The sequence below is a fragment of the Branchiostoma floridae genome, chromosome 17 (assembly GCF_000003815.2).
Source record: "Branchiostoma floridae strain S238N-H82 chromosome 17, Bfl_VNyyK, whole genome shotgun sequence".
NCBI classification, from domain to species: Eukaryota; Metazoa; Chordata; class Leptocardii; order Amphioxiformes; family Branchiostomatidae; genus Branchiostoma; species Branchiostoma floridae.
The window spans coordinates 14186715-14198714 of NC_049995.1; the positions used below are offsets into that span (position 1 = coordinate 14186715).

Consider the following 12000-nt stretch of genomic DNA (forward strand, 5'->3'; position numbering starts at 1 on the left):
TTGTCTTCAATCCTTAGATGCGATGGATTAATTTTGAATTTGATCTTTAGCATGAATGTTAATGGTGCAAATAGGGAATAAAAACAGTTCAGTTGAAAGGGTACATAAATCTTCATGAAAACTTTTTTTATGCCCGTGTGGACGTCAGCCTTATGAGAGGGTCTGCATGCTCTTTTACGTAAGGCGTAGGCAGCCTATTTTATTTCCCGTAATTCGTAGGGAAAACCATCTTATTTACGTAATTCGTAGCAAGACGACCAAATTCAGCGTAATTGCCTAGTTCCTTGATTTAGTGTAATATGTAGAGGGCTCTTCTGAATTCAGCGTTAATCGTTGTCAGGACCCCCCATGTAGACCCTCTTATGATCAAATCAACAAATATACCGAGATGACAACCTGTTGCGTCTTTGACCTTACGTCTTAATGCATAGTCAGTCATGTTTTCTTTACCTTTAATAGTTGTCCAAATCACCCAAATAAGCCCTCATATATTTCGGCAACTCCTTGTATGTAACCATTGTGTGGTTGTAGAAAAGGTCACATAGAGCGTTCGGCGGTGAATTGTACTCTCCAAGCAGAGGTTAGGCTCCGGCTGTTTTTAACGTTTTTTAGTCGTTTTTATCGGGCTTTCTATTTTGTCATTTTTCTTGCAGTACGCCAGCCAAACCCAGCAAGATAAAATACAAAATAGAAAGCCCGATAAAAACGACTACAAAAAACGTTTAAAAAACAGCCGGAGCCTCACCTCTGCTTGGAGAGTAGGTGAATTGCGCATTGACCCGAAAACTGGTGTAACAGGTATATAAACTGACCTTTAAACTGCTGCTTAGATTGTCTGCCATTTCTCTGTTTCTCAGTTAGTTCTCGAGGGCGCCCTCTCTAATTTAGCGGTATTTCCAGCATTCTCTAAGGGTCATATTACAACCACCGCTACATAAAGCGACAGGTGAGGCATTTGTGCACTGTTAACGTTTACTGGGTCTTAACTAAAGTTAGCGACTACATACGTAATACGAGAAGCGAGTTTGAAGGGAATGCTAGGTTTGCGAAGCTTTAATAGTCCTACGTAGGGCTGGGTACCGGTACAGAAAATTCAGGTCCAGGTCCGGTTCAGGTCCAAAGGATTAGGTCCAGGTCCGTACCTGAACCTCAGGACCTGATTCATTATGTGAAAACTTGTGAATGGATGATACTCAAAACAATGGTCCATTTTGCTACAAAGAAATCTGTTTTGTGTAGTATTCGACTCCCACTGATGTTTTAAAATCCTACAAGGCAAACTGCCTCTGTACGATTGACTGTAAAAGTTGGTAAAGATGACTATAGAGTCTACTCTGCCTCGCTCTTGTTATTTGCCTCGACCGGTAACCCCGAAAACGCGTGGATGCCTGATCATATAATTAGTTCATTTTCCAATCGGTCCAACATCCGGTCCACGGAATTTTTTCAGGTCCGGTTTTTCTGGACCGGTCCAATGAGAAAAAACGGTACCCAGCCCTAGTCCTACGTTATTTTAGGGAGGGGGGCAAAGACCGGAACAGATACGGGTAGCAGAATACAGCACAGATTGATTGTCCTGATTGACTGGGGACGAGTTGTCCTAGGTGCCGAGTTGTCCTGATACCCAAGATGACCCCTACGTCATTTCGGGGTTCGCGAAGAAAAAATACTGTACCCCTGCCTTAAACTAGAACTTGTTATTCGAATTTTTATTCAGCCTGCCCCCTATTCAAGTAAAACAACTGCTGGGTAAACGTATCCGGCGTATCTTGGAAACCATTATGCACAAAATTCAAGTTTGACACTGAAATGTCCCCATGCACTTCAGTTTTACTTCGGTAAACTGTATTGTATCACTAGAGTTTTGGCAAAGTAGAAAGAAAAATCAAATATAAAAAGATAATCCCTACCTACCGGCCCTATTTTCTCAGGACTGAAACACTACGAAACACAACATTTCTCCCCTATGTTTTACCTCTCTGCCGTACTATTGTATAGGTAGGCGATGGCCGAGCCAACTTGTGAGTCTCATTTTGAAGGACCGCCCTCCAGACATCCAAGGAACGAGCGAAACAGCAGTGGGGAGCAGGCAACAGGCCTAGGATGGCAGCAGGGTGTTTAAGTGATGAAACGTGCGGGGTAAACTGTACCCAGCCTGAGCAGGGAGTCGCATCACATCCACAAGTACAGGTCCGTACAGAACAGATGGGAATGGGCAACATGGGGGAGCAGACAACAGACACAGGACGGCAGCAGGACGTTGAAACGTGCGGGGTAAACTGTACCCAACCTGAGGAGGGAGTCTCATCACATCTACATGTACAGGTCTGTACAGAACAGATGGAAATGGGCAACATGGGGGAGCAGACAACAGACACAGGAGGGCAGCAGGACGTTCTTAACGCGGAAACGTGCGGGGTAAACTGTACCCAACCTGAGGAGGGAGTCTCATCACATCTACATGAACAGGTCCGTACAGAACAGATGGAGATGGGCAACATGGGGGAGCAGAAAACAGACTCGGGACGGCAGCAGGACGTTCTTAACGCGGAAACGTGCGGGGTAAACTGTACCCAACCCGAGGAGGGAGTCTCATCACATGGACATATACAAGTCCGTACAGAAACGATGGAAATGAACGACAGTGGGGATCAGACAACAGACGCGGGACGGGAGCAGGACGTGCCAAGCGAGAAAACGTGCGACGTAGAGTTTGTACGGCCTGACGACGAAATCGCTTCATATATAGTACAAGAGCCGACCAGTATAGGACATAGAAAGAGAAAAGGGGCAAAATCTACTACAGCTCATATATGTGACTTCTGTGGGTTCAAGACAGTTTCTAAGTCCCAACTGATAACTCATGTAAGAAAGCATACAGGAGAAAACCCTTTCAAATGTGACCTATGTGACTATTCTACCGCACATAAAGCTTCATTGAAGCGCCACATCTTCACAAAACACACTGATGAAAATCCCTACATGTGTGGGGAGTGCGAATACAGGACGGCTGATAAGGGCAATCTATCTAAACATGTGAGGAAGCACACCGGTGAGAAACCCTACAAATGTGACCAGTGTGACTATTCTGCCATACGTAAAGCTAAGTTGGACCGTCATATTATGGCAATGCACAGAGGTGAGAAACCCTACAAATGTGACCAGTGCGACTATTCTGCTGCCCAAAAAATCGAAATGGACCGTCATATCTTGAGAAAACACACCGATGAAAAACCCTACGTTTGCGAGGAGTGCGAATATAGGACAGCTGATAAGGGCAATCTATCCAGACATATTAGAAAACATACTGGAGAGAAACCGTACAAATGTGACCTCTGTGACTATTCAGCCGCACTTAAATATTCATTAGACTGTCACATGACAACGCACACCGGTGATAAACCTTACAAGTGTGACCAATGCAACTATTCCGCTGCACGGAAAGACACGTTAGGGCAACACGTTAGGGTAAAGCACACAGGTGAAAAACCCTAATTATGTGATAAGTGCGAGTACAGGACGGCCGTTAGGGCTTGCCTATATGTACATATGAAAACAGACACCGGTGATAAGCCTCTCAAATGTGACCAGTGTGACTATTCTGTTGCACGGAAAGATAGATTAGACAAACACGTGAGAGTAAAACACATGGGTGAAAAACCCTACATGTGTGAGGAGTGCGGATACAGGACAGCTGTAAGGTCAGGCTCTGTCCCGACATATGAAAAAACACACCGGCGAGAAAGCTCACAAATGTGACCTGTGACAGTGTGACTATTCTGCTGCACGGAAAGATAGATTAGACAAACACGTGAGAGTAAAACACATGGGTGAAAAACCCTACATGTGTGAGGAGTGCGGATACAGGACAGCTGTAATGTCAGGCTCTGTCCCCACATATGAAAAAACACACCGGTGAGAAAGCTCACAAATGTGATCTGTGTGGCTATTCTGCCACACAGAAAGGCACTTTAGACACACACATCATGGCAAAACACACTGGTGAGAAACCCTACATGTGTGGGGAGTGCGGATACAGGACAGCTGTAAGGTCAGGCTCTGTCCCGACATATGAAAAAACACACCGGCGAGAAAGCTCACAAATGTGACCTGTGTGGCTATTCTGCTGCACAGAAAGGCACTTTAGACACACACATCATGGCAAAACACACCGGTGAGAAACCCTACATGTGTGGGGAGTGCGGATACAGGACGGCTGTCAGGTCAAGTCTAGCCCGACATAAGAAAAAACACACTGATGAACAGCCTTAGGTGCACATGTGTAATAATTGTGTATAGTAGTAATAGCCTTTATTGCACATTCATGCCCTATCGGGCTAAGTACAGGCATATAGATACAAAGAGTAGTAATGCAGTAAACATGGTTTCTAAGACTAATCTAAAACATAAATTCTAAAACTATTCTAATACATTTGTTCGGCTTCTTCTCGTTTCTTAGTTATGTTAAATATGTAGCTTGAGATGTGTTTGTATAATGTCGTTTGATCAAAGCTCATAAGAAAAATTAATTTTTCAACACTAGACATATATTCAAAGCGAGGGAACTTTCCTATAATATAGCTAAAGAGAATACTTCTATCGTTACTATATAAACTACAATCTAATAGAAAGTGAGATTCATCTTCGATCTTGTTCAGGTTAAAGTATAGAGTAGGGGTGGGTACCGGTACAAAACCAGTTTTTCGTATTGGACCGGTCCGAAAAAATCGGACCTGAAAAAAATCGGTGGACAGGATGTTGATCCTATTGGAAAATGAACAGATTATATGATCAGGCATTCACACATTTTGGGGCTTACCGGTCGAGGAAAATAACGAGTGAAGTAGAGTAGAATCCTCTGGACCTGAATTTTCTGTACCGGTACCCACCCCTAGTATAGAGAGTGCGGATACAAGGCAACAGATAGGTCTGACATATCATTTCTTTCAGAATACTATAGGTGAGAGTTTGGGTTTATTCAAATCCACAATAAGCTTTTTGAACAATATACATGTACATTGTACTTACTTCTCCTGCAGTCCTTATGAATACACTGGACAAAAACTACATTCCGTAACATGTACAGAATATACTTGAACATAGAGTTAACAAGTGAAAAGGATAATACCATGTGAGGTCCATATACAATGTAAAAGAAATGTAATAACCTTACAGTTTTAAATCATTCTAGATGTTTGGCATTCTGTTAAAATACGTTTTTGTCATTAGCATTTGTTCGGTTCTTCGGTCGTTGAGTAGCTTGTGACTTAGATGATCGTGTTTGATAACCATTTGTTTGCATTATGATCTGTAGGCAAACTGTCCATGAGAGACTCTGCAAATGTTACCAATATGGCTATTCGGCTGCACATTGTGAGAAACTCTCCGATTGAAAGGCTGACGGATTATATACAGCTGAAAGGTGGATCCTGTAGCTAACTGTCACAAACGAACTTGTGAGAAATACTAAATTAAAATGGTCATAGGTCAACTCGGGACATAGTCTTTCAAGTGTAAAACCTTCTTTTATATGTTATTTTTAACACTTATTTCTGTGAATTTACTGTTGGTTATGAATAAAATAAAGATGATAGTCACAAGCGTTTGTGAGGACTACTGGTTTTCTGTACGAAGTTATACTTCTTACGCACAGAAATATGTGGAAGACCAGGAAAATCCCTCTTGTCTGCTCTAAAAAGGTTGAAGTCAAACAATGAGGGACGTAAAAAAATTATTTTGTCCGCATATTGTCCGGAACTCATCCCTTCCGCTGTATAGTTAGGTGTGACGGATCGTTCAGTGTAATATAACCAGTTGCTGCCGCACCGCGTGCCTGCGAAGCTGGTGTGATACGCCGAATGGCTGTTTTACCGGCTATATACGAGGGGCGGTCAATAAGGATATTAATGAAACTTGGCACAGTTATTAGTCTTTCTCTTCATAAGAACCACCCAGAGTTATGCATTTCTCCCATAGTTTGATGCAGCTCTGAAAACCGTTTTTGTAGGACAACCCAGGTTGGTCGTCCAACAGATGCCTCATTACTGGCAGAAGAGGGCCGACCAGCTCTGGGAGCTGTTTCCACAGACTTCCGGCCACGTTTGAATTCAGGATGCCAGCGTTTTACAAGGCCATATGATGGGGCATCATCACCATAAGTTTCTTTCATTTCATCAAAAGTCTCCTTTGGTGTGCGTCCTTTCAAATACAAAACCTGGATCACTGCACGACACTCAACTGGCTCCATTTCACACCTGGTCCATCTCACACCTGACTCAGTTCAAACACCAGTAAATCAGAAACCGCAATTAGTTCAGAGCTATTTTTTGCAACATAAACCATAGAGATATGAATCATTACACATACAAAACTTCATCTAGATCAGACAACTGGAAATGGATCAGGGGCATTTCTTATTGCACGCCCCTCGTAGATAACGTTACAGATACAGTATTTAGAGAATCTTAATAAATACATAAATAAATCCCGATCATTTTGATTTACTAGATAAGGTAACTTGCTGAGCCAAAAGCCAGCCAATCAAAGAATATCTCACCGCGTTAGTTTTAATAGAGCCTATCGCGCCCAATGACATCTTTGCTATGCGCCAACCTGTGGAGTAAAGCGTTAAGTGCGATCTGTGGTTTGACCCATATTGATCTGAGAATCAGGTTTGTGACCTATCACCTTTGCGCCAGCTTGCCTTTCAGCCATTTTGAATGACGTCATCGTCTTCGGAATTCTGTCCCCTCTACATTGATGCGATTTTCACAGGATTCTAGACGACGAGGAAATCTCTACTCACCGTAAAATACTGGTAAGACATTTGTTTATCGTTTACGCTAATTGGTTGATGCTTGTTCATTGATAAATCTGATGTAGACGTACGTATACGGTTTGTGGTTGGTATTTTTGATGATAACGTTACTCTCAAAGCAGAGGTTAGGCGTTTGTAGACGTTTTTATCGGGCTTTCTATTTTGTGCTCTTTCTTAATGTTCCGTGGCCATCAAGAAAGAACACAAAATAGAAGGGTAGCTGTATATATCCTCTACCCAAGGAGCTTTTATATCAGAAGCTCCTTGCTCTACCAGACCGACTTCACTGGCTATTAATATATTATAGGGGGATTATAATTTGCCAGGGAGTTTCTTATTAGAGGAATTGGTCGGCTGCGCATCCGGTCTGTCGAGGGGGAACACGAACATAAGCGTGCACTGACTTAATCCCGGCCAATTTCCCCATTTGTGTGTGTGTGTGTGTTTGTTTGTGCGTGTGTGTGGTGTGTGTGTGTATGTGTGTTTGTGTGTTTGTGTGTGTGTGTGTGTGTGTTGTGTGTGTGTTTGTGTTGTGTGTGTGTGCGTTGTGTGTGTGTGCGTTGTGTGTGTGTGCATTGTGTGTGTGTGTGCGTGTGTGTGTGTGCGTGTGTGTGTGTGTGATTGTGTGTGTATGTGTCTGTGTGTGTGTGTTGTATGTTGTGTGTGTGTGTTATGTGTGTGTGTGTGTGCGCGCGTGTGTTTATGTGTGTGTGTGTGTTTTTTTTGTGTGTGTGTCTGTGTGTGTGTGTCTGTCTGTCTGTGTGTGTGTGTGTATGTCGAATTCTACGATCCCTGTAGCCCGGGTGGAGGCTAGCTGTAATGCATATGCAATTGGCTGTTCCACAATATGATTATTGGGAGGTGGGGGCTTGAAGAGGTGAGATTTTACTATAGTATATATAATATAGGATTTTGTTTTACAACGGGGGGTCAAGATAGACTGGATTCGGAATTTTCTACAACGAGGTCAAAAAGGTGGATTTGAATATTTCTATGGACTCAAATGAAATCAGAGGGGTTCGAGACCTCAGATGTATTTATACAGGGGGTCAAGGCTCTCCGAAAAAATCCAAAAGAGGATAAGCTTCAACCCTACAAATCTACATTTTTCACTGTGTTACTCACTCACTCACGGCCCGTAACCTCAGTGGTCGTAGTAACTAAAATCAGGTGCTATGTCATCTGTTTAAATTGAAACCACTAGTCTGACAAAAATATCTGCACAATTTCTTGTTTCTAAAAGGCATTTAATTAGCCTCTACACCTCCTTGCTTATATTTAGATTTCCAATGTTTTCGTTTCTGTTTCAGTGATGGACAAGTTAGCCCACATTCAAGAGGTTCCTACAGCGCAAACTGCGAGCGAGGGGCACATCAAAGAACAGGAGGAGACAGAAGACACGGAGTTACAACAGGATGAACAAGAGGACGAGATACTGAAGAAAAAGTACCATGGGGACAAGAAAACGCACGGCGTCATCTCACTTACCGGGCATCCGGCAAAGGAGGGAGGGGTAGCCTGTTGGCTTCTTGGTAATGCGAGCCATACGGATCAAACAGTGAACAAGACGCCCGGCAAAGAAGATAAGACAGAAGACATGGGGTGCCAGAAGGATGGAAAAGAGGACGACCTATTGCAGGAAATGCACAATGAGAACACAGAAAAGTACGGCGTAATCAAAGCAGCGCATTATCCCACAAACGAGACTGACAACAGCGGGGAGCAGACAGCAGACACAAAATGTCAGAAGGACGCTCTGAGCGAGGAAACATGCCAGATAAACTGTACCCAGCCTGAGGATATGCAGGTCCGTATAGGACAGGTGGAAATGGACAACATGGTGGATCAGACAAAAGACACAGGACGGCAGCAGGACGTTGTAACTGAGAAAACACTCGATTCAAACTGTCCCGAAACTGACAAAGTGGTCCCGCCGCCACAAGCATCTTTACAGAGCCATATCGTACAAGATTTCAGCCATCCTGCTAAACATACCTTCATCTGTTGGAAGTGCGGTCACCGGTCGGCTACTAGGAGTCGCATGTTCAAACACATGACAACGCATATCACCGAGAAACCCTACAAATGTGAGCAGTGCGACTATTCTGCTTCACACAAAGACAACCTACGCCAACACCTCAAAATAAAACACGGTGAGAAAGTCCACATATGTAAAGAGTGCGGATACAGAGCATCTACCATCGGTCGGCTGAATGAACATATCAGAACCCACACAGGTGAGAAACCATACAAATGTGACCAGTGTGACTACTCTGCAGCACAGAGTGGCATGGTTATCAAGCACTTAAAGAAACACACGGGTGAAAAGCCCTACATATGTGAGGAATGTGATTTCAGGACTGGTACAAAATGGTCGCTAGTCAGACACAGGACAAAACACACAGGTATAAAAGCTTACAAGTGTGACCAGTGTGATTTTACCGCCGGAATAAAAGAATCTTTGAATCGACATGTCATTACAAATCACACAGGCGAGAAACCCTACCTTTGCGACGAATGCGGGTACAACTTCACTACAAGACGGCTTTTGGGTCTGACCTAACCTTGCATAAGAGAAAACACACCGGTGAAAAACCCTACATGTGTGATCAGTGCGGATTTAGAACCGCCGTAGGGTCATACCTAACCCGGCATATGAAAAAACATACCGGCCTGAAACCCTACAAATGTGACCAGTGCGACTTTTGCTCTGTGGACAAATGGAATTTGAAGCGACACGTGACACAACGACACACCGGTGAGAAACCCTTCTCTTGTACCACGTGTGCATTCAGAACAGCTGATAAGTATACCCTAAGCCAGCATATGTTGACCCACAGCGATGAAAAACCCTACATTTGCGGTGATTGCGGCTACCGAACGGCAAAAAAGTCTCACCTAACCCGACACGCGAAGAAACATTCGGGCGAGAAACCCTTCTTTTGTGGGATTTGTGGGTACACCGCCGTTCTTAAATCTTATCTAACTGTACATATGAGAAAACATACGGGTGAAAAGTTACACAAATGTCCGCTGTGCGACTATGCTGTCGCAGGAAAAAGCGATCTGACGAAACACGTCATGGTGAAACACACCGGTGAGAAACCTCACGCGTGCCAGTGGTGCAACTACAGTACTGCCGACAAGTCAGCTCTTTATCGTCATGTGAGAAAACACACCGGTGAGAGACCTTACAAATGTGTCCAGTGCGACTACACTGCCGTTCAGAAGGATCGTTTAGACACACACGTCATGCTAAAACACACCGGTGAGAGACCCTACATGTGTGGGGAATGCGGATACAGGACAGCTGAGAGAAGAATGCTGTCTCGACATAAGAAAATACATACCGTTGGGAAACCACTCAAATGTGACCAGAGAGGGTATTCTGTGGCACACATGTAGCTTTAACAATCATTTGTGGGCAGTGCAGATAGGAGAGGGCTCTCCAGACATAAGAAAATACATAACGTTGGCAAACCCTTCAAATGTGACTATATTGGATTTTCTGCTTCACATAGATCAGGGTTGGAGAAGTTTACTAAAATTCATGTCCTATTGTAGCCTGGAGTCCAGTCCTGTTCGCTTTGTTCCGCTCCCCAAGGTCGCTACTCCGCGACCTTGGGGAGTGGAACAAAGCGAACAGTCCTATTGGGCAAGCACATAAAAAATTTACTTGCCCCAAATTCAAATGTCACTATTATAAATAAATATATTTAATATATAAGGTTTTAAAAGTAACAATTTTCTTTAGTTGTGTTTATATTAGTGAAATCAAAATGTGTTTAGGCCTGACCTTTGGTTACATGTAAATGCATTTTCACTTCCAGCAATGGAATTCTTATTATTTCCTCTATTTATCTATGCTGACTATTGCTTGATGTCATGACTGTAGAAAGTAACAAGTATATCAAAATCGCACTCGATGGAAAAATCTTACTTGCCCGATTAGGCAAGTAGGGTAGGTCATGCACTTTCACTTGCAATTGTGTTTTTGGACTGTAGATGTATCCTGTAGATATATCCTTAACAAACACACCCCCTGTATTTGAAAGTTAAACGGACATATTATTACTAGTTTAATATATATAAACCTACCATGAATAGTGAAATAACAACATGACAAAATAGCTGTGATTGTGATTTATGTGAATGATGGGGAAAAAAACAACTTTCTTGATAGAGAAGCAATGTCAAGTAAGCAGCTGTAAAACTTGTAGTACTATCCCGACAAGAAAATACATACCATTGAAAAAAAAACTTCAAATATGACTAGAGCGGCTACTGTAAATGCACATTAGATTAGTCTACCCTGGAGACAAAACAGTTATTGTTATTGTGATTGTTATTGGCATGAATGATGAAAAACAAATTCTATAATAGAGAAACAACGTTACTTAAACCAAGGTACAAATTATAGCACTAGTACTTGTTTTACCTTTACATTGTATGTCGTGGTGCAATATGATTAAACTTGTGCAAAACAGCAACACCATTGACTTCAGTTTCATTTTCTATATTCAAGTTGTATTTATATCAGTGAAATCAATGTGTGTTTTAGGCCCAACCTAGTGCAGCAGCAGTGAGGAACGTGTGGTTTTGTAGAGGTATCATAAAGTACCGGTAATCTCCAAGCAGATCCTACGGTAGCATAAGATAGTATCAAAAGCTGGCAGAGGAGTGAAGCCAGCTTTGGAGAGTGTTTCGCTACTATGGACATCTCTTGGCTGACTACACTCCTTGGCCAGTTTGGTACTATCTTATGCCATTGTAGGATCTGTTTGGAGATATAATAGCTAAGTCTGTCTGACAATCTCGGGGTATATTATCTGTTCCTATATCTACACCTGTACAAAGAAGCGAGAAGATGTCGACCATCCTGTTAGCCTAGTACCTTCAATTAGTTAAATTGTATCTTGTTGACCAACACATCATGAGAAAACACAGCAGTGAGAAACCCTACATGTGTAGTGAATGCGGATACAAAACAGCTGATAGGGCAAATCTATCCAGACATATGAGACAACACACCGGTGAGAAGCCCTACAAATGCGACCAATGCGACTTTTCTGCTGCACAGAAAGAATATCTGAACAGACACATTGTGATGAACACACCGGTGAGAAACAATTCATGTGCGACATTTGCGGATACAGGGCGTGAACAGGCCGACCCTTTCCCAA

At 42.9% G+C, this 12000-nt stretch overlaps 3 protein-coding genes across 3 annotated transcripts in view; all 3 read left to right on the plus strand.

Moving 5' to 3' along the window:
* The first annotated feature begins 842 nt into the window (after window positions 1-842).
* Window positions 843-3764, plus strand: LOC118404185 (zinc finger protein 501-like). Its single transcript, XM_035803209.1, has 2 exons — window positions 843-946; window positions 1999-3764. Exon 2 carries the CDS (start codon window positions 2104-2106, stop codon window positions 3493-3495), a length of 1392 nt encoding a protein of 463 aa, XP_035659102.1. The 5' UTR covers window positions 843-946; window positions 1999-2103; the 3' UTR covers window positions 3496-3764.
* Window positions 3765-8129: 4365 nt separating this feature from the next.
* LOC118404327 (zinc finger protein 37-like) lies at window positions 8130-9380 on the plus strand. Its single transcript, XM_035803394.1, has 2 exons — window positions 8130-9054; window positions 9310-9380. The coding sequence occupies exons 1-2, from the start codon at window positions 8130-8132 to the stop codon at window positions 9378-9380; spliced, it is 996 nt and encodes a 331-aa protein (XP_035659287.1).
* Window positions 9381-9418: 38 nt separating this feature from the next.
* LOC118404328 (zinc finger protein 28-like) overlaps window positions 9419-12000 on the plus strand; it is a 3257-nt gene continuing 675 nt past the window's right edge. Inside the window, exons 1-3 of the mRNA XM_035803397.1 lie at window positions 9419-10085; window positions 10382-10472; window positions 11756-11936. Of these exons, the coding sequence (XP_035659290.1) occupies window positions 9419-10085; window positions 10382-10472; window positions 11756-11936 (939 nt within the window). The remainder of the gene's footprint in view (window positions 10086-10381; window positions 10473-11755; window positions 11937-12000) is intronic.

Excerpts from the sequence above, each read along its gene's own strand:
- LOC118404185 (XM_035803209.1), top strand. The coding sequence starts at position 2,104 with ATGGCAGCAGGGTGTTTAAGTGATGAAACGTGCGGGGTAAACTGTACC.
- LOC118404327 (XM_035803394.1), top strand. The coding sequence starts at position 8,130 with ATGGACAAGTTAGCCCACATTCAAGAGGTTCCTACAGCGCAAACTGCG. Across the intron at positions 9,055-9,309 it reads ACATATCAGAACCCACACAG|GCGAGAAACCCTACCTTTGC; the intron begins GTGAGAAACCAT and ends CAAATCACACAG.